A 25,573-nucleotide genomic window follows, 5' to 3' on the forward strand; every position below is an offset into this window, starting at 1 on the left:
TGAACCACGCTTTATTACAGCCCCAGAGTATTTCTCCTTGCGATATCTCACAAACAATTCGCACGAATGCCAAATTGCTAGCTACCGCTATGCCAGAGTTGCAATGAACAGAGTCTTACTGAGACACAACACCGGGAGAACCTATGCTGGGATGCTACCTATCTAACTTCAGCTTGGTCCTACTAACAAATCCCGCTCAAAGTTGAATCTGTCGTAGTCCATCACGTACCAGAGCAAGCTGATGTTCGCCACACCATCAAATGACGCGCCAATTCACACCAACAATGTATTCCACACCCGTCGCGATTTGTCAGCAGGATCAAGCTCGTTAGCTTGATCCTCTTGATTGATAATTGGTGCTTGGATTGGATATTACATAATTCGTGGCTTTACCTCGCGACACAACTACGATCCCTGTTGAAGAGATGCGCGAGACAATGAGACATTTTCTCAACTGCTTATCCCCATGCGCTGCGGCGCCGATGACTTTGGGTGCGCCAGACAAGGTTATCTCCGTGTTCAACAGATGGCGCTCGATGGGGACAGAAGTGGGGACCAGTAAGGATACCGCGCGAACACTTCGGACCGCAATGCAGGACCAGTTTTTGTCCTTTATGCTGCCCACGTGGAATTGTTTTGAAGTGCGCCGAGGGTGGTTCTGTGGGGAGCCCCTAGGACGCGAATTTTTTATTTTTTTTGAGGGGTGAAAAACGTTCATTGTTTGCATCAGCGGTTTGATAAGTAGCGCCTTCTGTGCTCCAGTGACAAAACCAGAGCCCTAGCCTGTGCTTAAAAAGTCGGTCGCCCTTCACCCCTGCCGATTCCGAAAGTATGGCAGAATTTTATTCCTCGTTGTATGATTCCCCATGCGAATTACATACTTAATTTTTATTCAGTTCGATTAAATACACTGTAACAGCAGACTGGAGATGTTGATGAGGATATTGCGGATTCCGCTATCTGAAAGAACCAGAGACGTTAAACTCTAACAGTCAAATGACGCACCCCTAAAAAGGCGAAAAGGCTCAACGGCGGTCGTCTGGAAGGTGCGGAGCAGACAAGCTCGAAAACATTCATCCGCGACACCAGTCGTCTGCACACTGCGCTCGAATTGCCCCTCCGGTGTTTCTTCTTCCTTCTTTACTTCTTCTACCGGAGGATGCTGGCCTAGCCGAAAGCTCCAGTGCAAAAACAGCCTCCACCCTGCTCCCATATAATTTCAATCAGTTGCGGATAAAGGAAAACACACTATAGAGCGTGACCTGATAGTGCGTGAGTGGTGATAAACAAATACAGATTCCACTTTCATTGGAATTTGTCAGCAGCACCAAGTTGCCAGTTGGATCAGCAGCAACTCTTAATGAGAAGTCCCCAACCTCACATGACAGCATCAAGTACCAGTGTCATCTTCCAGTAAGATCTTAGTTGCATGTGCAGACGTTTGTTAAACTACGTAGCGGCGCATGACCCATTGCTCTGTTCCCATATAAAAACAACGTTACGATGTTCGAAAGAATTAGCTACCTGAATTGCAACTGCAATCAGTGTAGTTAGTGAGCATCATGTACTCTTTTCACGAAGCTACTTCAAAACACTTACTAGACAAAAGAAAACACTAGTACTTGCGTTATCCGCTTTCAGGCTACTACCAACAGGTACCGTGGGAAAACTGAACGAGTTCCAGGGTTCTGCGAACAGGGCTACTGCATCGACATGTATTCCTTCGAGGTTCCGTTTCCGGATAATTGCTCTTACCAAAATACAGGAGCGCCCGAACATGCGAACCACGCCACGGGCTCTCCTTTAACACTAGTGCCTCAAAACGAAGAGGCATGTAAAGGAAAAGAAGAAGAACATGTGGGGGATACGGACTACACCACGGGCCCTCCTTTAACTCTACGACCTCAAAAGGAAGAGACAGATGAAGGAAACGAAGAAGGGGAAGAAAGGGATACGCTACAAATAACGACACCCAAAGCACCTGGTACTCTACGTACGACGCTGCCAAAGGAAACCGAGTCAGAGGAGCAGGCAGACTTCGAAAGTAACATGCCGGTATACGAGCACTTCTGCGATGATTACATATGAGAATAAACTGTCTTCGTCCACAACCTTGCCTAGGTCCATGCGATTTTATCTGATACTGCTGCCTCTTCCTTCTCGCAGTTGTGCCCCTGTGTCTCGTACGGGTACGTGTACTTCTTGGTGTGCCATTCAAACGTCCTAGAACGTCTCGCTTGCAGGTGCATTTTCTCTATATATTCAGTTGTTGCTTCGTCTTGGAGATGCTATGCTTGGAGAAAGAAGTTACTATTTGCGACAAGCTTGTCGGAATCAGCACCACGTGGCACTGCTGACTGAAAGGAGCAGTACGGGGCACTGACAATACAGTAGAACACAATGTTTTTATTCCAGAAGTCTTACTTGTAAGACTTCTGGAATAAAAACATTGTGTTCTAGGATATAGGACAGGATAGGATATAGGATATAGGACTAGGACAGGATATCCTAGCTATCTCTTAGTCGATTGCTTGTAAGCAATCTCTAACTCTATTGCTCCGTATCCGTCACCCAGCCCCAGCCCGCTACGTCTAACAGCCGTATAAATGTAGAAACACATTTAGACTTTTTTTTGGCCTAGTCGTCTAAAATGGGTCAGTAGGGTAGACTGAAGCTATTCGGAACACGGGGTAAGGCGGACAGCGCTGAGGAAGACTGCGTGCGTAGTTCACAAGATCTCTACCGGGAAAGCTGCGGAGCTCACTCCTTTTTCCTCCTCATCCCAGAACACCGACTTAGAAGTTGGCGTTGGTAGTTGCGTCCGGCATTTTCTCCATGCTGCCAAGCCAGTATTGCACGAAAAAATTGCGTTATCTAAAAATGAAGTGTCTCGTTACTCGTAGGTTAAGACCCAGAAAGCACATAGAAGAGTAGGAAACGTTCAGTGACGAGAACGTAGGTTAGAAAATACTTCTAGATGCATTGGTATGTCATTGGCTCTCTGTTGTATGCCGCATTATATGAATTTCACAAATATATGCATTGGGGCTAATTGGCCCAGGTACTGCGGGAATAATTCGACATTGCTTCCTTAAGAGCCCTTTGAGGTGCTCGGGGTTCGTTTATTTCTTCGCGTGTTCATTATGGTCTGTCTTCTGTATTGTCGTGCTTTGGCGACATGGTGCGGAATTATTGCAGAACTAAATTACGCGCATGGGTTAAGCGCCAACATGAAGAGCACAGTGGAAACCGTTCATTCCGGTTGATCATTTAAGGACGCCGTTGAACGACACGGAGCCCCAATAACTACTCTGCTTACAAGGGTGCTTAAGTTTTCCTCCAGCCCTGGCGATGAAACTCCCCATTCATCATCTCACAATAAAGTTGCTGTTGTGTGTGCGTCTTCAGCCTGATATCGTTAACTTTTCCTCCGACTGCTTGGTCTTTGGTAGTGGAAGGCTGCACAAGCCGCGTGATTCGAGCATCGAGAACCCGAAGAACAAGGAAAACAAAGGTGCGAAGGTGTCGCGAAAATAAAGTCACCACTCTTATGATCGAAGTGAAAGACAACAGCAACATCTGCGGATTCTGTAGAAGGGCATTTAGCGAGCCATGTTCTTCAAAGTTTCTCAACTGTATACAGTGTCAAGATTGCCAGAGTCGGTACCATGATGTTTGCGTGGGGGCCGCTTCTGTTCAATACTTTAGTTTTGGAAAATGCCGGTAAGTTGCCAGTCTTGACAGAAATACATGTGTGTGTTGTAACCCTTACACATTAATTTAGGAAGGATTTTTTTTTCAATAAAGGCACAAAGAATTGAAGCTTATTTAGTTGAATGGTATTTTTGCAGTGGATCCTATTCATCCCGTGGGTGGGGCAGGGGCGGATCCAGGCCCTCGGTTTGGAAGGGGGGGGCGGTTTCTTTGTAGGAGTGTCTGTAGTGGGGGAGGGGACAGAGTAAATCCCATGTATAAACTGACGTTTTAGGGGCGATCGCCCAAACGTCCTAAACGATATATTTAATGAAACTTTGCCCCGCAGCTGCGAAACCCTAAGACTGAGATGGACCATTTATCCCTACTTTTTCCTACTTAGCTTCTCACTGAGACATCACGTAAACATATATTAGACACTATATCTCAAATTCGACATCAGTACCTGAATGTTTGCACCACTGGGCGACGTATAGGTTCATGCAGGTGTGTGTCTGGCATGCATGTGGTACAAGATTTATTCCTATAACATACTAGGTAAAGATTGAGTAGAGCTGCAATCGTATGGACAAGTTACCAACATTGCCCACACTGTCTTTCCACAATGACATACAAAAAAAAGAAAACGGACATACACTTGCAAAAAAGGTAGTACCCGGCCCCTCAGTGCTCTTTCTGGTAAGGAAACTCCGGTGAGAAGTTCGCTTAGGCGCACCGACGACGCGTGGCGACGCATCGGCCGTTCAGGGGGAGACTTTCGTGTCCGCCGGTGCCTGCGCGTATGGCTTGCATAGTGTTTCTGCGGGTGTTAGGAAGTGAGAATTTTCCCTCTTTTGGTGCTTGCCTTTCGCGTGTGTAAAAGGAGTCTTTTTTTTTTTAGTATCGCTGAAGTTTACTGTAATTTTTGCACTCTGTTCGTGTGTAAGAATGATCTACACGGACCAAGGAGACTGATACGAGCACGCAGCATTTCGTGATGGCTATATTGGCGAGAGATAAATGAAAGTATTTTTTCTATGTCTACAAAACAGCAATGCCTTGGTGTACGGGAATAGACACAAAATATTCGCTAATAGCCTTATTGGAGGTGTACTGCGATGAGTGTGATTGACGAATCATCAAGCACTCGTGAAACAAGACCGTAAAATTTTCAGATAGATAATGATAGATCTTTCAACATGATGTCGATACAAAAACATTTCTTAGGGTACAACTTACGCGGAAAGATGTAACGTCAACCCGGCTTGGTAAACGAAGTTAGTTGATACTCGTTTACTCGTTTACATACTTGTTTTTGCTGGATCGGAACCGGGGAGAGGGAGGAGTGATGTTTTCACTTTTTCCCTATTCATTTTTCTTCTTCCTTTCTGATCTGCATTGCGTGAAAAGTTTCTGCGGCCCATCAACTACAGACTCTATAGCTCATTCATGGCCGTTTATAGTGCTAAAAAATATCGGTTCCTTGTCTTCATCATTACTTTCAAGCGAAAGGCTGACTCAAAAAATGTTGCTGCATTTCCCCTTACTTATCTCTTTCCAGTTCTGATATTTATTTGTCACCAGATACCTCAACGTTGTTCTCCTAAATGCAGTTTTTGGCCAATCCTAAAATTTCCTTCTGAGCTATGAGATCGTGGCCGCTCCCAAATAAAACTGCATTCTGTATCAGCACACACCGCTACAATTTCATCATTTTAAATAGTTTTTTTTATTGGAACGTCCTGGAACTGATATGACTGATACGCTGAGGCTATCTCCAACGCGATGAATTTGACACCTGAATCTCGTCAGCCAATTTTTATATTTGGAGAGCGCTATTAGAGCCGCACTTCCTGTTAATTTGGTAACCCGTCTTGAATAATGTTGGAATCTCATTCCTCATTATAAACAACTTTATTTTGACTTTGGAGAGTGGGGAGGTTCATCGCAAGAGGCGATACTCTACCCCATTGCTGGTGGGAATGTGGGGAATAAAATAACGAGCCCCTTCACAATAACGATCGAAGTCCGATGGTGTCCAGAAATGTCAAAAGAGCTTTGAGCGCAGAGCGTTGCCGGGCTGGACTGGGCCAGGGACCAAGGAATTTCGGTAGGGAGAAGGGGCGATAGTACAGCTGACGAAGAGACTCGGAGAGTGCGGTTCGGGAAGATTGGTAGTGGGGGCAGTGAAGAAGAATATGCTCCAGATCCTCAAGAGCACCAGTAGTATACGACTTGTGTTAAACTACGACAATGTTAAACTACGACATGGACCCCTGGGCCCTGCCCTGAGGCCTGCGCGTATTTTTCCCTGCGCGGCGCGTGTGCGGAGGGTTTTCCGCGCGCTTATAACATGCAGAGACATGCAAAGAAGGGTCATACACAAAAAGTACAAGTGAAAAAATATTTATTAATGCCAATTGTAATGCCAATCAAGTTGCGATATATTTATTAAAGCCAATTGTGTTGGGAATTGTGCCAATTGTGATGCCAATCAGGTGAAGGAGAAAAACCCAGCCGAAAAACCTTCACGACCTGTAACAGAAGAAACACAATACACATAATAAAGAATATATACATTTATTGTTGTCTAAATATTTCATTCAATGTCTCCATGATAACACTTTTTATGAACTCTTTTGTTTCCAATCCTGAAAGAAAACATAAAATTAACGTCGTCACATTTGCTTACCACACGATAACTCACGTTGGACACAGCACTGACGTGAAAAAGTAGATATTGTTATTATACGAAACTACACTTCTATTTCAATAATACATACAATGTTGTGCTGGCAGACCCCAGTAATCTGTAAGTGAATCTTAATTAATATCAATTTATACATTTCAATAATACATACACTGTGGCGACGGACCCCAGTAATCTGTAAGTGAATCTAAATTAATATCAACTTATACATTTCATTAATACACATGTTGCGGTGGCGGACTCCAATGATCTGAAAGAGAACATCATTTATTTTTCTAATTATGCTATAACTTTTACTCACATCCAGGCGTTGGTCTTGGTACAGGCGTGTAAGCTGAAAAAAGATATTATCAGTTAATAATACACACTCAACTAAATAACACAATAATGCATACATATCGGCGGTGGCGACTCTGGAGCTGAAACAAGAAATCAAATTTAAACACCTTTTTCATATTCCTTATAATTCCTTACCGTTTTGAAAAAATGATGGACTAGAGCTAAATACTGAAAAAAAGACAATAGCCATGAGAAAAAAGAACTACATTGCAAATCAAAAACTTACTGCTCTCATCCGACACTGGCGTGTAAGCTGAAAAATATTATCAATTAATAACACACACATACACACACACACACACACAACTACACAACAACTATATACACAACACAATAATACATACATATCGGCGGCGGCGACTCTGGAGCTGAAACAAGAAATCATTTTTAAAACCTTAAATCATATTTAAACACCTTTTTCATATTCTTTATAATTCATTACCATTTTCAAAGTATATTGGGCTCGAGCTGAGTTCTGAAAAAGACAATATCCATGAGAACAAAGAACTACGTTGCGAATCAAAAACTTACCGTTTTCGTTGGACATTTTTTTGGAATGTGTGTCAGTCAAGTGAGGAAGAAACTTTTAAACGTGCGCATCCTCATTATCATACAACCTCCTCTCCACTCTTTGCCATTTATTACCTTTCGAACGAGCCCACCTCCTCATTTTTCCATTCGTTCCCCAGACCAGGAGCTCTCTCCCAAAATAATTATGCAGAAGCTCTTTCGGAAAGAAATGTGAAGAGGAGGAAGTTGAGTCTCCCGAAGACAAGAAATGGCGTCTGAAACAAGAAATTCATGAAGCAAAAGCTGAAGCTATCAGACGCGTTTTGTCTCACGAACGTCTCCTCAGGATCAAACGAGAGTCTGCGAAAAGTCAATTTGATCAAATCGACGGTGGATGGTAATAAATCTAGTTTTCAATACATCATATTATCAGTTTCACTTCTACCTCTGCGACATAATGTCCGACGTAAGACCGTTTTCTTTCATCCATCCTGCATGAATTATTATATGTGGACCTTCTATGTCAGGAGAAACTTACTTAGTTCGTAACATCCTTAGAAATCTATCAGTATTCAGTGTAGTCCCAGAACAAATATTTTATGTTACTAAATATGACGCTAGCTGGCAGAATGAATTCACTAAAATTACATTTAGTAAAGAATTACCAACGACATGGGATGAGAACATACCAACACTCATTATAGTTGACGATCTCATGACTGAAAAGAATGTTATGCAAGATATGGTTCACCTCTATACGAGAGCGTCCCATCACAAGAATGCATCAATTATTTTTCTTTGTCAATACTTATTCTATAACGATGTAAACTACCGCACTCTATCCCACAACAGCACATATATAATATTATTCAATAATTTAAGATCTCGTGCGCAACTCGAACTTCTAGGACGACAAATCTACGGGAAATCACGGTTGCCATACTTTCTGAATGCATTCGAACAAGCAACAGAGAAACCATTTGGTTATCTAGTGATTGACCTACACCCACTTACCCAGTCTGATAAAAGATTGCGAACAGGTACAACCAAGCTCGAGTCACAATATGTATTCATACCAATGAAAAGTCTACGTCACCATTTAACTTTCCTTAAAGTGCTTGCAACCTGCACTCCAAAAGAACGGGAAAACATATTGAAGGAGGCTCCTCCGCACAGCATTGAAGCTCTTTCCGAAGTTTGCAAGAATATATTGAATGGTAATGTTAAACTGTCACCAACACTATACAAAGATTTAAAGAAATATAAAGCTACAATTCGATACATCGCATATAAAACATTGCACAAATCACCAAAGAAGCTACAAAAGTTTTTATATCGACAACGTGGAGGTTTGGTCCCATTGCTCCCACTATTACTGACAGGCTTGACTAGTATACTAGGTGGTGTAGCAGGGCGGGCTATAGCTAAGGTAGCCGGTGTTTGAAAGTGGCAACAAAAATCGAGGTATTAAATCTAGTGGACACTATTTTGGAATCTAATGAAAGTGAAGATCTAAAGGTAAAGCGTATGCTAACAGCTATGTACTACACCATAAAAATCAATTGAAACCGACAACAGAATCAGATCCGCCAATAATAAAACCATTACAAATGGAGGAAAGTATTAGCAGAAAATTCGATTATGACGCTCTACCAGATAATATAAATATTAAAAAAGTTAGGCGCATAGTGTCAGCGATACCGAGGAGTTTGTCATGGAATGAAAAAGGAGAAATCATTCATAACAACAAAACCATTCATGGCTCTAGTATAACGGAATTGGTCTTGTACCTATCCGGTCATAAACTAGTCAGGCCCGCATGGTTTCTAAAGGTGTCAAAACTTCTACTATCACACAAAATCAGACAGAAAAGAAAATCAAAGAAGAAAATATTGTGAGAGACCTACAAGTCGCCGCAAAGAACAAAGTTGATTTCATCTTCGGATGAAGAATATTTCTCAGAAGAAGAATGAGCTACAGATCACCTGACGGCGGGCTCGGAGGGGTCAAACGCTATCAAAAGGCACGGGAAATCAGAAGGAAAGAAGCACTACAAGAATTACAACGTGATGATGTCTATACTCTCCACAAAGATGCGCGACGAAGATTTAAGAGAAGGAAAGTCATCTCACTCCACCTGAATGATCTACATCAAGCAGACCTCATTTCATTCATCCAATACAAGAAATACAATAAAGGATTCTCATACATACTGCTTGGGATAGACTGTTTGTCGAGACAAGTCATGGCCACACCTCTCAAGACCAAGCGAAGTGAAGACGTGAAGAAAGGATTTATGAAGCTATATCGAAATAGAGGCATAAAACCGTGACTAATCCATGTAGATCAGGGGCGTGAGTTCTTCAACAAACAAGTGCAGGCTTGGTGTAAGCGTCATGGCATCTTAATGTATCACACTGGGACAGGACTCAAAGCATTTATGGCTGAACGCGCCATTAGAACAATTAAAGGTCGCCTATTCCGATATTTTTGTAGTAAAGGACATCACAAGTACCTTAAAATTCTTCTAAAGATTATAGAAGATTATAACAATTCTTACCATAGAACTATTAAAATGGCACCGAATGAAGTGAATGAAAGTAACGAGGTTGAGCTCTTCAATAGACTCAATAGTAAAAAAGATGATGACATCACAATACCATTCGAAATTGGCCAGCAAGTTCGTGTTCTATTGAATTGATCAATATTTGACAAGGGGTACACAGGACACTGGTCTCACCTTATCTATACAATTTCGAGGTATAAGAAAACATATCCACCTGTCTTTTACATTGCAGGCCCAGATGGTGTAGAAGAAGAGAGCACATATTATGCAAACGAATTGCAGCGCATTATTAAAGAGGCTGATGACCCATATCCAATTGAAAAAATTATATCCAGTAAGAAAATTGATGGAGTCACTCAGTATAAAGTGAAGTGGGCTGGTTATGATGATTCATTTAATTTGTGGGTTCCAGTGCAAGATGTTGCCAGGCTCTGAATTTTATATGTACCTCCTATCCAATGATTGTACCGAATTATATCCAACAAATACACTGGACAACTTTACAATTGCTTTGAATGCACCCCTACAACTGAGTGGAAAGTATGAAGTTGGACTACAAGAACTATCTATCTGTAATCTATTCTACAATATACCGCGGAGTGATGATGGTGTCATGCAGGTTGATTACAAAGACTTTGCAGAGGTTCGCAAGACTATTGTCGTTAAAAAAACCATCGAAATGGCCCTTCTAGAGCTTTTTGAAGACTTGAACAGTTCTCTCAATTATATTGATGGGAGATATGTATTCAGTTTACCACATTCTGTTCGGTCAATTAAATTTATAGATGAAAACTTGCAAGAGGCTATTGGAGTGTCATCCATTCAAGGCAATACTATAATAGGTTCTAAGGTGCCTCGTCAGGACACATTCCTTCGAGAGGAAATCGCTTCGCAGCTATGCATACTAGAAGAAATTTCTATTCTTACTTCAAATGGCTTGATCGCATTCATTCCAGGTTGTTCTATCAAGACAACATTAAATCGCTTTTTTAGAACACACAAAATTGAAGCAAATGTAACATTCCGAGAGAATAGTTATAGATTGTCACAGTCATTACACAGTCTCTTTGCTATTCCAGAACAGCTCAAGAATCTCCTCAGATTAAATAATTTTAATATAAAAGATGATACAGCCTACTACTATGAAGATCCATTTGAACGCGCTTATGACTTGATTATAGAGAAAGAAGTACTGGTTACAAAAAGAATAACTATTCCACCAGATCATTATGAAACTCCGAAATTACTGCTACATACAATCAACAATCAATTAAAGGGCAAAGCTCTACTCACATATAGTAATGAGAGAAAGCTCTGCACTATCAACCCAATTGACGGTGTTACCATTCACCTATCAGAATACCTCTCTAATATGTTTGGTTTTGCACCACTCACAACTTTTGCGAGCAGTACAAGTGGAAACACACACCTCAGACTTACACTATTATTCCATCATTTTATAGTTTATTGCGATATTATTGAACCATCGAACTTGGGTGCGACGAAGTTTCCCATATTAAAATTTGTTCCATACTCTGCAAAGGAAGACAATATCATTCATTATGCTTTCCAAAACATACAATATTTTAAGCTATTGCATAATGAAATAAATTTCATTTCAATTAAGTTGTGTGACGACTCTGGTCGACCTCTCGACTTCAAAGGACCAGGCAAAACAGCTCTAGCTCTACATTTGAGACATGTATCTTAAAGAAATCCCGGAAATCCACTACGGTCACGGACTTGGCAATATTACGCCATACTCAGGACCAATGTTCCAGAGGGGCAGTGGATTCTTTAAATCATTGCGCAAGTTTGCATTACCACTCCTGCGACGAGCACATCCATACGTTACTAAGACCGGAATGAATGCAGCAAAAAACCTGGCACGAAAACTATCAGATGGTCAACATTTGAAAGAAGCCATTAGAAGCAGTGCATCCGAGCTTAAGTCGAAAGTGTTAAAAGATTTCGCTGTCGGCGGTGGCCGACGTAGGAAAAGAAGAAGAAAAGACGTCTTTGACAAGCAACCCAATTGGAGTGAGGAATAAATATTTTCGTCAACGCTGGCGTCCGTTTGTCTGACTGGATAGTAAAAATGAGCAGTCCAAGATAGGGCAAAATGGGAAATAAGGCAAGATAACTGATTGCAGTGGTGATAAGCCAAAGCGACTGTCCACTTAAAAAAAGCCATTAGAACCGGCGCATCGACACGGGAGGTCGCGACGATAACGGATTGTGGTGGGGGTAAGTCAAAACAACTGTACACTTAAAAAAAGCCGTTAGAACCGGCGCGTCGACACTGAATTGTCCAATTTCAAAGAAAACCATTAGAAGCGGTGCGTCGACGCTGGAGGTCTCGACACGGGATCGGATTTTGTACTCGTTACCATAGGTCATGGGAAGATGCGATAAAAAGCTGCTTAGAAAGAGCCACGAAATGATTCCATTTCTTCTTAGAAGCGGTGCATCGAAGTCGCGACACACTGTTTTCCGACTTGAAAGAAGTGGAGGGGGGGAAAAGCGGAAGTAAGTGGCGACAAGTAAATGGTCCTAAAAATAAAACATGGGAGAGGGTGACAATTGTATTCAGTCGCAAACATGTCACTGGTCAACGTAGTCCACGCCCAGTCCGAATTGGTTTTGAAGGGGGAGTGTGAGCTTTTTCAAATCCCACCCATTCAAATTTCTATAGAATCATGCGAGAATCAATTATTCTACCCTGTATCAACAATTACAGGCGCCGAATCTACGATTGAATGGAATATAAGCAACTTATCCGATCTCTATCTCGATGTTTCTAGTATGTACATTACACTAACTATGCAGATATTGAGAAGCGATGGGAGTGATCCGTATACAAGAACGGCAGATGGTGTAGTCAACGATGTTGTATTCCCCGTGAATAACTTGGGAGCTGAAATGTCTAAGTATACTAATGTGTATATCAATCAGCGATTGGTATCATCAAATTGTTTGAATTCCTACCGATGTATGCTTGATACTTTGCTCCACACCAACACTCATCTTCAGAAAACAGTAGATGATTGTGGAATGTATATTTATGATTCAGGTGAACATGCTGCAAACGATCCAAATTCGAATGTTGCTAAAGCACTCATTTCTAGAACAAGTGGTGGCAAACTATTTGAAGTTGTCATGCATGTTAATACGGATTTGACAGATCAAATTAAGCTATTATTACCGGGATTGGATGTTAGGGTGTCTGCTGTGTACGCCAGCGACATGCATCGCTTATTGACGGGTCCAGGAGAAACTCATCAACATCAAATCAAGATACGCAATGCAGTACTGTCATTACATAAAGTCAAAGTCAGTAGCTCAACTTTCCTCTCTCACCAGTCTATACTGAAGAAACATCCAGCGTGTTATACTATGCGATGTTTAGAGAGCAAAATTAAGACAATAACTGCTGGCTCAGTGGATGGAATTTTCGACAATCTATACACCGATCGCATTCCAGATCGGATCTCAATGGTTATGACACGGACCGACGCCTATCAGGCCCCAAGAACACACGCGGTCCTCAGGATGTCCTCAAAGTGTCATCACGTCCTCGTCCGTGATGGGATGAACGAAGGAGGTTCACAGGCTGTCATTATAGGAGCTTCCAGTGATTGTCATTTGCGTACATCCTGCGGTCGTCAACCGGAGGACAAGCACAGGAGAAGTAAATTATTTTAATACTGCGTTGTGGGCATTTTAATACCTGCTAGCCAGTATAATCAACTTCCCGATTTATTTCTCATTACCCAATACAATCAAAGAAGAAGTGCTCATGCATAAATAAAAAAAACGACCAAATATAAAATAGAAAGAGATAAAGGGGCGCAAATACTGATCGTCGGATTTTAAAGGAATCCGTCCATGTGCAGCGTTTGACGTGCACTAAAATACAGTTTGCTAGACCTTTCACTGCGGTCTTGTTGCATGAGTGTCCGCAAAGGGTCCCTGGCAGGAGGTTGCGCGGAGCCTTTTATTTCCGAAGAGACAAAAAATAATAGTGTTTCACTGCTCAGGCTTCAATGTCTAGGCATGCATCAAACCAAAGCAGTAAGAAACACGGACACTACCTTGATAGCTATTTAATACTCCAAGGAATTTCTCACTTCATTGTTGGTTATGTGCGAAATCAAGTTAAACTTAGATACCTCACCCTTTGTTTTGACTGAGATGCGAAGAGGACTCCCGAATCTGCTGAAGTTCGGAAGACAAGCAATAACTTGTATCTGTTCTGTCTTGGAAAGGAAATGCTGCTGCATCATATGCCTTTCAAAGTGGTTTCGCAGGTTTTAGTGACCTAGGGGCCTTTTATATATCTTTTTTTTTGCCATTTAAACTGTGACACTCATTGTTTGTGATGAGAAATACGCTGAAGGAAATACAGATGAGAAACCACGAATGGTAGCTGGTGACCGAGGTTGAAAATATATAAAAAATACGCACACGCTGACTGGGTGCTGCAAATGTGCCCTCACTTCCCAAATTAAATAATTCACTAAGGTATCTGTTTGCTCCCAGAACTGTACTAGCCGCGTCATTTGGTAGCTCCCATAGGAGGTCCTGAGGATATGACGGGGAGTCTCACTTTGTCACATTTCTAACAAATTGAGGACCTGGTAGGGAAGTCCTGGGGATGTTATCCCTGTCCGTTGGTAACTTTCCTCGGACGTACCTAGGAGGTCATTGTGTTCTTGGGGGGGTGACTTCAAACTGAGTCATTTCAATTTTGAACATTTCAATGTGAGTTCAGTAACCCTAACAATTGACGGACATCGAAAACAACTCTCATACGACTGGGACAATGACCTATGCAGAGGAAGCTATTATGATTTCCTATCTCAACTGAATGATAGAAGCGTTGAGCTGCGTTATCAGAATTATAAAACTAATTCATTCATATTGCATTGGAACCTCAGTGCAGACCAGTCCGTTGGCGGCTACTTTAATCGGATACATAAGGGAAATTGTAGAATTGAACTTAAATTTGCAAAACCATTGCCTCACGCTGTGTCGATTATACTTATAAGTGAGAGCCCCAAGATATTGACAGTCAATGCTGACCTTGCAGTTCATTTGGATTAAATCATGGACGTTCTAGATCTTGAATTATTGTTTTCAATAAACCCTCAAACTGTGAGAATGTATTGGGGAACCTACGCTGTCGACAGAGTTTCGCCACTTCAAGAAGAAGGTTTCATTGACATTAATACGCATCCACACGACGGCCCGGGAGAGCATTGGTTGTTGTACATGATGGATCGAAATGATAGATTCATCTATGTGGACAGCTTTGGTCTACCATCAATTGAAGAGGAACTGCTAGATCTACCTGTTGACAAATATTGTGACAAGTGTATCAGAGTCTCTACAGCTCCCACTGCGGACTCTTTGTTTCCGTATTTGCTTCTCGTCTTTGTAAGAATTATTCAATCAAAAGCATTATGTCATTATTTGACAATAACCTTGTACACAACGATCTCAAGGTAATAAAAATGACTGAAGAGGAATACCTCATTTAAGAAAAAATTCTCTCATTTATTCATTGTACAAGCACTTTGAAGATAATCCTCCAGACTCACTATCTTGCGAGAGCCGTCTTCTTTTCGCTGGATGATGTAGTGCGAATGTTGAATGTAATAATTCCGAAGATCGGTCTTCTCAAACCGGCATTGATAATGGTCGGTGAAATCTGTTCACCATCACGGTAACGTCTTAAAAAGTCACATTTCACGGCGACAAACTTTTGTAGTCTTTTCCTTAGTTGTCCGCGTCTTGTTTTGAGTTGATACGGTAAACATCGCAAGATGAGTGTGAAGTCACTCTCAGGTCCGTTGCAATTCAAGTACGAGTTTAATTTCATCAGGTCCTTATACATCATCCACTGTATAATCAGGTGAAATCTCTCAGCCGAGTTCATACTGAATCCGAGTTGGGATGGCATCCATGGGATGGTCTGATGTTATGATCTAGCCAGTCTGACGATTTTGTTGAAATCAATCCACTGCAGCGACATTGTCTCAGATGATCGCCATTTTGTATAAAAAAAACTTCTGGGTGGTGTCTTCAATGTTTGCACAATGGGCAAGTCGCCTGTCAGAAGACACTCGTAATCTAAAACAAAAATCTCCTTAAAGTTACTGGAAAGAGAGGAGAAAAGCTGTAAAAAACTCACAGTCCTCCAGGGAGAGTGAGTAGCACTCGTCTGTTTCCATCGCTGATTTGGGAGAGAATGAGATGGAAAGGATGCCTATTGGTTTTCTTAGTATGCCATTGGTTAACAATTTTCTATATACAGTTTTTGGTTCCGCCCACATTTACTATAAAATAGTGGGTGACGGTATGTTTTTTCCACCAAGTTCTGTTGCCCTGGTTGCAGTGCTTGTTTCCTTTGCCAAAAATTTGTTTTGGTGTGCTGCCGAGATCTTTGAGAAGTAAGTTTGCTTCTTGCTTATTGTTCTTATTTTAATTTATGGAATGTCTGTTTCTAGTGCCTCGCTGTGGAAGCTGTGGGTATGATTGCGTTGAGGAGGTAATTCGTCATATGGAGGAGGAAGCTAACGTTCCAAATTTAGATCCTGCTTTGTTTGATGAAGAGTGGGGATTAGAATTCGATCGTGTTTTGATGGATGGAGTTTTTGATGATAATACGCCGGCAGATGCCGTGCAAAATCCCGATAGCCCAGAGCCTGTTGTGAACGATCTCGCGGAACATGTTTCGGTGGCTCATCCTGGTGTTAGCGTACCATACTTTCCATTCTTTGAAACCGCTGCGGCCTTTGAAGGGTACCTTGGACGTTACGTCCTGTTGGCGTCACCATATGATGACTTTGTCGAGGATTCGTTCGAATACCTGTTACATTACCAGCACGATATAGTTTCCATATTACAACAGCACCCCATACCTTTTAAATTTTATATGCGCGTGAAAGTACTGATGGGAAAGCAAGTTGGCGATTCAGTGAGCAGCCACTTTGCTTTTCTAAGTGCCGTGTCGCGAGAAATTCATAGTCTCGCGGATATAATGGTTGCGCTAAATGAAATGATTAGCGAGTTAGCGCAACCTTGAAAATTATCAGGGTAAAGGTAGCGGTTACGTCTCCTGGGATGTATCCGAAATCGAATTGAACATAAGCACAATTGAAAAAAAGAAGATTGGCTGTAACACTGTAATTCCTGCTGAATTGAAAAAAAGAAAGAAAACACTCACAAATGTAAAATGCCCTGACAATGAGTGTTTCAAATACAATGCTTTAGCGCTATTGCATCCTCAAAAAGCGCATGGAAATGAGTGGAAAACATATCGTAAGTATCTGGTGGATCTCCAATCGAATCCCACGGTTAGAGTCAAATGGTGGCCCGACGGTCCGGTATCGTATTCGGAGATTGCAGAATTTGAAGAACAGAACCAAATTGAAGTGTATGTGTACTGATATCAGAATGGGAGTATCCACACTTCTCGTGTTCCACGGAATAAGGTGCAGTTATTGGAAATTGATAATCACTTTTTTGGGATAAGGAATTTCAGTACCTTGTTTGGTCGCAAAAAAATGTTTTTTTGTGAAAAGTGTACGAGAGGATTTAGAACGCAGGAAAAGTTGGTGTCACATAGAAGAGTGTGCAAGAATTTTGAGGAGCTTTTGTTGGAGTTCCCAGAGCCAGGTAAGAATGTTCTAAAATTTGACAAGTTTGGTCACATATGTTTGCATTTCCATATATTATCGGACTCGATACAGAGTCTGTCCTCGACCCTGACACGAACGTGAAAAGTGCCGTGCAGAAGCATGTTATGAGTTCCTTCTGCTGCATTCTAATCAGAACCTATGATTCGAAAATACTCGCAAATGAAAAATATTTAGGTCCGGATGCCGCTTCCAGATGCGTCGACTGCCTGCTACGTTTTCATAACAAGGTGGTCGATATCAGTCGTTGCCCTGCCCCCATTAAACTCACAGACGAAGAGACTCGTAAACATATCGCTGCAACGCACTGCGAGTATTGTGGTGTGTTATTTAGTGTTGCCAGGAAAAAGGTTCGTCATCATGACCACAGCCGTGAAAGCAGTGTCAGCAACTTTTTGGCTACCATTTGTAACGAATGTAACATCAGTTGCAGCAATCACGGCAAAATTCCAGTGCGCATCCACAATCTTCAATATGACATCAGCTCCTTGTTGCATTGCTTCCATGCTTTGAAGTGGAAACGCCCACCCAAGCTCATCGCGACGAGCTCGGAGAAGATTCGCAATTTTGAATATGGCAATCTCATATTCAGGGACACCACGCAATTTTTAAATAGTTCCCTTTCTTGTTTGGTTGATAGTTTGAAGGTGTCGGAAGGAATTGAGGCATTTAAGTGCCTGCAGCAAGTGTATGGTAATGACTTTGCACGTTTAACTAGGAAAGGTGTGTACACATATTCCTGGATCAAAAGCTTTCAAGTCTACAATGAAGAATGCCTGCCGGCCAAGGATGGTTTTTATGGTGATTTGAATGGAACACACATCAGCGAAGATGACTATGCTTTCGCTCGGGAAACATATGATCATTTTGATTGCAAGTCATTGAAAGATTATACAATGATCTATTTGGAATGTGATGTCCTGCTCCTGTTAGATGTTATGCAGCATTTTAGACAGCTTTCTATCAGCGCCTCCTCTATAATGGAATGCCTGTCGCTTCCCCGCGTGCGCCCATCTGAGCATGCGCGGAAGAAAGGAGAACGACGGCAGCCCCGACAGATGGCGACGTGCTCCGACACTCGCTCGACTTTGTCCGCCCAGCGCGTACGGCAAACGCATCCAAGCATGGCTCATGCAAACACATCGTGATATTAGACTGCGCATGCAAGTAAATTAGGCATGACAGTTCCTAAAGAATTCCAAAACAAAGCAACCAAAATAATTTTAATGCGACCAAATCGAGCATGACTGCACTTCAGCCTCAGAGCTTCAAGGGCTTGCGCGAAAGTGGTTTGTGCGTATACATTTTGACGATACTGCTTCTGTCTGTGAAGTCAATCGCGTAGTTTGACATAAGAGGGCGCATAAATTTCGTGCACAGCATCTCAAGAAGAATCTTCCTGTGGTCTTTGTCTCTGTTCTCGCACATGAGGACTGGGAGATCCATGAGCACGTCGACTGCATTTCTGACTCCAGTTAATAGTCTCGATTTTTTTCCTACGTTGTAGGAGAATGTCCGTGTATCGTTTCAGGGCCATTAGAACACGGACGAGCTCTTGAGTGGGGTACAGTAGGCCTCCTCTGTCCTGGTGAGCAATCAGCCCGTCTACAGCAGCATTTGCATTCGGCTTTTGCATTAGTCCAATACAGTTCTCACAGGGAAGTTTTTCGGAGATGACACGAGCAGCATAACCGCCTATATAGGCGATACTGGCAACAGTGGGATTAGGGAGATAGGGCACAGTTGAAAGAGCCAGCTCCCTCAGCATTTCATTAGCGTCATGCAGGTGCTTGCTGAAGTCCTGTGGTGTGCTGGTTCTGCTGCTGCAGTATGAGACCGTTGTTGTGCTATGGAAACTCTCAGAGCTCTTCACATTACTCTCTTCAGAAGATGCCACAATTCCAGCTTTTAGCATTTTCTCAATTCCACAGAGTACCGTCTTTACATCCATGGCATCTTTGCACCCAGCTGTGCGACGTAGAAATCCAAACAGAGCTTCTATGGGGTCACTTGAAAAGTTTCTTGGTAGCACGAAGGCGAAGTGCTTCTGAGTCAGGAGGAAACGGATGCAGCTTACATTGGAAAGTGTTGTAAATACCAGAGCATGGTGTGTCTCTTTGGTGAAGAAATTGTTTTGTGAACTTTCACACCTCAGCTTTTCCACATAATCAAGAAATGTGGTCTCCAACCACAACAACCCTGGGTCGTTCACATCCCTGAACTCTTTTGTATCTGGGTATTTTTGGTGGATGTTCTGGGTGCAGTTGCTCACGTCCTGAAGCACGAACCACCTGCACATGATTTTCATAAATTCAATGGTTGGCCCAGCAGATGAAAAGAGTACATCACAGGTGTGCCCAGCCTGGTCCTTCATGTAGCTTAGTACAGCCGTCACTTGTGGGGACAATATCTGCACAGCTGTCCGGACATTCATCTTTTCTATGTTGGAAGGATACAGATGTTTTCTCGTTAAAAATCTCACTGGCTTGACGATTGACTGTTTCTGCATTTTGTATAGTTCCTTGATGTACTGTGAGGATATCTGTCCATTTGCACCGAAGTCTTTGGAAAGCATCTGGGAGCGTACGTTCTTGATTATATGACTCTGGTCGAACGCTAGAAACAGTTTTCGACTTGCATCAACTGGACGGGGAACACAGTGCCTCGCACGCCCACCAGACAAGATGTTGATGGCGTTGACATTTATCTTATGATTGTCCGATACTAGTCGCACGACTTCAAATCCACACTCTTCCACTTTCTTTATCACATGAGTTGTTGTTTCTGCTAGCTGCGCACCACTACAGCCGCGGGTAAAGAAATACCCCACCGGAATCTTGAATTTTGTGGATAAGCCACACAGCAGGAAGCACAAAAGAGAATTGGCAAGGCTGTCGTCAGTGGATCTGTGGATGTGTGCCAAGTCCGTGCTCATGTGCACATCACCCAGAAAAGTGTCACGCTGCTTGTGGTACTCCAACTTTTCTTTTATCCGCATCTCATCAACAACAAGGTTACACATTTTTGACTGTGTTGATGTCAAACTTTGTACTTCGGCTTGCAATCTGCTTTGGACCAAGGGGCTAAAACCGATTTCACCATATGTAGTCCCTGTGTACTTCTGTAATGTTGTCCTCGATGGCATCTTGAAGAGTTCATCTCTTATATATTCATAGCCTTTGGATGACAAGGTTCTTAGAATGACACAGTGACGCACAGTTGTTTCTGACCAAGTTGGCCGCTTTTTGCTGTAATTCACAACTTGGTCTAGAAGGAGGGTAGCACGAACATTCTTGTCTGCAGCATCATTCACGACACTGAGAAACGAGCTGACATAGCAGTCCTCCTTTAACTTCCTCAGCTCCGACTTATATTTGTCCACGGTTTGTTCAAGGTGCTGAATGTGGGCTCGTAGATTTCTTTCTTTCTGGAGCAGCCTTTTCCTGTCAAAATATGAGGTTGACATATAAAGTGACGAAGTCTGTGTGCCAAAAGCTCTCAATGCGTGAGGTGACTGGAGTTCACACCCAGCGCTGCTGCCGCCAGCACCCGCTGACGTGGAATGGGGTACCTCAGCAAATTTGCTCTTCTGAGGGGCAAATCTGGTTTCTGTTTCAGTGGGCAGAGTTGTCATGAGACTGGTTGCCTGATCACTGGCTGGTGCACCGGCAGGCATTGTCCCCTCCAGCTCATTGGAGAAGTCGTCCTTTTGCACTCTGTTTGCTTCAATGGCTGAAATCGGAGTCGCCGTGACAGTTGTCGTCGGATTACTGTTCACTGCACTGACAGGCGTTCTCTCCAGCTGTTCACTGCAAAAGTCATTTCGTGCTGTGTCACTCACAAGTGGGCCGGGCTTAGTGCAACGTGCGTCTGTAGTAGACAGAACACGCTTTCGCTTCCTGATGCTCTTGTCATCACGTTCAACATGTGGAACCGGTTGCAGATATGCAGGATATCCAGGGAAAATCGAAGGGACGGCTCCTCTCTTTAGCTGGCGGGTTTTGGTGTTTTCCTTGAAGTCACTTGCTGCAAAATGTTTGCTACATACTACAGAATAGTTCGACGTAGTGTTCGGCACCCAGTTCTTACGCGATATGACCTTTAGCCACTTGCTTCGTAGCTCGACATCAGCGGGCACCTCGTGAAACGAGACGCCGGGCTCCTTCTTCTTCGCGCTCGAAGTACAGAACGGCACGAAGCAGTACCGCATTCTCGCCTTTTTCCCGCGGTAGCATCCACAAGTCAAAATAACTTCGTAGAGCAAACACACAGACACGATTTTTCTGGATTTAGCACGGCATACAGACGATACAAACGCTAGTACACGACGGCCGAATGTCAAGAAAGGAAGTGTCAGGCTGTGGCGCCCCATGCGGAGAGTGTCGGCGTAGGTGCGAGGAGGTTTGGGAGAGGGCTGGAACTCGCCGTGGTCGCAATCCGACAGGCATTCTACAGTATAGAGGAGGCGCTGTATCTATGAAGACATATGAATTGGAAGTGCTGCACTTTGTCAGTCTACCTGGATTCAGTTGGCAGGCTGCTCTCAAGTATACAAAGGCCGAGATCGAGCTACTTACAGATGAACATATGTATCGAACCATCGAGTCTTCTATTAGAGGTGGTATTTGCCAACAAGGATTGAGGTATGCTGCTGCCAATAACAAATATTGTGCAAACTTTGACCCGGAGAAACCGCAAAGTTACATCTCCTATTGGGATGCAAACAGTCTGTATGCCGGTTGCCAAACATTGCCATTGCCTATTGGAAGATTTGAGTGGGTGCCCGAATCCGAATTTTCGAGTTTGGACATCATTAACCATCCTCAGGATGCAGAGTACGGCTACATTTACGTGTGCGACCTCGTCTACCCACCAGAGCTACACCAGAAGACCAGGTATTTCCCACTAGCTCTAATGAAGCAAAAGGTTGACGAGAGTTGGTTGTCGGAGTATCAGTTGGCTCTAAAAGACCAATTGAATTACAAACCTGCAGCACAAGGTAAGTTACTTCTCACTTGTAATGATAAAACAGAGTATGTTGTACATTATCGTTTATTGAGTCTATATTGTAAGTTAGGTATGCGTGTGAGCAAAATTCATAGAGTGTTGAAATTTCGTCAGGGTACGGTCTTTGGTCCGTACATTGAAATGAACATTCAGCGACGCATTGCAGCGCAAACGGACTTTGAGAAGCAGTTGTATAAAATCAATTGTAACTCTTTGTATGGCCGTTGTTTCCTTTCCCCCAGGCGATTTAGATCAATTAAGATAGCATTCACCAAAGAAGAGGCCCAAAGATATAGCTCCTCGAATGACTGCATTCGATTTGAAATTTTGTCAGAGAACTGTGTGTTGTATGAGATGAAGAAAAGGAGAGTAAAATGTAGCTTTCCATTACAGATTGGTTTTTGTATTTTAGATTATAGTAAGTTGGTAATGTACGAATTCGTCTATTGCACTCTCTTGGAAAAGTTGAATTGTCCCATCACCATCATGTATTCGGATACCGATTCTATCATTGGCGTGTTTCATACGTCAGAGTATGAAGAGGAAATCAAAAAGATTGCAGATGATCACCTCGACCTTTCATCCTATCCCATTGATCATCCACTCTATTGTAATAAAAATAAAGGGGCATTGTTCCGCTTCAAGGATGAGACTGGAGGTAGGATAATTGAAGAGGTGGTTGCTCTGAAAGCAAAAATGTATTCTATCCGATTGAGTGACGATAGTCAAATTGCTAGAGCAAAAGTTGTTAAGAAAAGTATTGCTTGTAGGGAATTGCATCATGATGTATATAAAGATGTTTTGTTTAATAGTGTGAAGGTAAGTCATCCACAAAGGACCATATGTAGTAAACGTCAATGTATGTATACAGTGGAAACAACTAGGCTTGCACTCATGCCCTACGATGATAAGAGATACCTCTTTAACGCCATTGAGTCATACCCATATGGAAGCTGTGAAATTGATAGTGAGTAAGTATATTCTTTATTATGTGTATTGTGTTTCTTCTGTTACAGGTCGTGAAGGTTTTTCGGCTGGGTTTTTCTCCTTCACCTGATTGGCATCACAATTGGCACAATTCCCAGCACAATTGGCTTTAATAAATATATCACAACTTGATTGGCATTACAATTGGCATTAATAAATATATTTTCACTTGTACTTTTTGTGTATGACCCTTCTTTGCATGTCTCTGCATGTTATAAGCGCGCGGACAACCCTCCGCACACGCGCCACGCAGGGAAAAGTACGCGCAGGGCTCAGGGCAGGGCCCAGGGGTCCATGTCGTAGTTTAACATTGTCGTAGTTTAACACAAGTCGTATACTACTAGCACCACAGTGGCAGCAGGTGGGAGAGTCAACTTGTCTCAAGCGGTAAGGCCAACGAGCTGTAAAGGCCCCATCGAGGCGCATTCGGTGGATTAATGCAGCATCTTGACGAGAGGTGTTTCGTGGAATGCGGAAAGCGAGCGTTGGACCAACTCTGCTCAACATAGCGAGAGTGGGGGGTGGGGGGAGAATGTCGTTGTCCATTGGCGGGAAGCCAGGGGTGTCATGAGGCGTCGCAGAATGGAACGGCGGTATCCTCTCAGCATAACAATACTGGTCCGTTTCCGATACGAGAGTGCTGCTTCTGCGGCGCTGTCGGCCTGCTCGTTCCCCACGACACCACATTGGGCTGGAACCCACTGGAGAACTAGCCATGTGCCCTGCTGCGTAAATAGTACGGTAAGCCATAAGCCATTAACATATCTGTGAGTAGGGGTGCGGAGGGGCCTCGTATGCCTGAATTTTCAATTGCTTGAAGTGCAGATTTGGAGTCTGTGAAGACTGCCCATTCCCGCGGTGTAAAATCAGCGATGTGTTGTAGAAAGAAAAGGATGGCATAGAGTTCCGCAGCTGTGGAGGATGTTGGATGTGAAAGGCGTCGTCCCTGCACTACGCCTTCGGATGGTATGACGAATGCTGAGACGGACTTGTTGTTTCGGGATGCGCCATCGGTATATGGTGCCGTAAACGTAGAAAACTTCTCGCCTACCAGAGCCTGAAAATGGGCTCGGAGGACTTGAGGGGGGACTTGATCTCTTCTTTGCAGAAGGTTTGGGAGGCGTACAAAAGTCGGCGGTACGGGTAGAGCCTAGGAGGCTTCCGGCGGTATAATGTCCTTAGCTATGAAGCCAGTGAGAGTCTAGCGTGTCCTCTGCGCTACTCGATAGAAGTCGCTTTCAGGGTGGCATCGAATTTTCCTGGGGAGCGAGTGACGGGGAATGTGAGCACGCAAACGGAGGAAGTGCCGAGCCGTTTCACGTTCACGGAGAACCTCAATCGGGAGCTAACCAGCTTCAGCCAGTAATTGACGTGTTTCAGCCATTTTTGGAACTTCGAGGCACTTCGAGCAAAGAGGGACCGAAGGGTATTTAATGATATTATTGATATCCTGTGCAGAATAGTGCAGCTTTCCTCCACATCAAGCGCGCATGTGACACCATCTCGCACATTTGTTTGCTGCACGCCTTGCGCTCACTTGGGGTATCCGGTCGGCTCTTCATCTGGCTCCAAGACTTCCTTAAGGACCGAACTGTCGCTGTCCGTACGTCCCAAGGCCAAAGCCCACAGCATCCTGTTCCTCAAGGAGTCTCCCAAGGAAGTATTCTCAGTCTGACACACTTTAACGTGGTGATGGCCGGCCTACAATCAGTAATTCCTCGCAAAGTGTTGTTTTCCGTGCATGCAGATGACGTCGCCCTTTGGACAGTAGGAAAATCATGCCCAGCCATACAGCGCCGCCTGCAGCTCGCTTTAAATAATGTTCATACGTACCTCACGCACCTTGGGATGGACCTTCCACCCGAAGAGTGTGTCGAGCTCCCTTTCACGCGCAAAGCTACACTCTCAGAAACGAAACGGAGAAATTTACGCTTACGTCCAATCTTACCCTTACTAAGCGTAAATTCGACAAAATGTCTGACGTCGTATCCGTCAAGCTCTGTTTTATTCCTATTACACGTAAACGCGCCCGCTGTAAGCGTAAAGGGCGGAGTTTTA

General features: G+C 43.3%; 1 protein-coding gene across 3 annotated transcripts in view; it reads left to right on the top strand.

Annotated features, from left to right (window-relative positions):
• The window catches only part of LOC135385143 (uncharacterized), a 73,063-nt gene extending 49,374 nt beyond the window's left edge, over window positions 1-23,689 (top strand). Inside the window, exons 4-5 of one of the 3 annotated variants that reach the window (XR_010420306.1) lie at window positions 1,642-16,273; window positions 16,331-23,689. Coding sequence is in view for 1 of the 3 variants with exons in the window: in XM_064614317.1 (XP_064470387.1) it covers window positions 1,642-2,088 (447 nt within the window). In the remaining 2 variants the exon portion in view is untranslated. Of the gene's footprint in view, window positions 1-1,641 lie in introns of all 3 variants that reach the window. The other 2 variants (XR_010420307.1, XM_064614317.1) reach the window with 2 other exon arrangements.
• Window positions 23,690-25,573: the final 1,884 nt, after the last annotated feature.

Source organism: Ornithodoros turicata, chromosome 2 (genome assembly GCF_037126465.1).
Source record: "Ornithodoros turicata isolate Travis chromosome 2, ASM3712646v1, whole genome shotgun sequence".
In the NCBI taxonomy this organism is placed as follows: Eukaryota; Metazoa; Arthropoda; class Arachnida; order Ixodida; family Argasidae; genus Ornithodoros; species Ornithodoros turicata.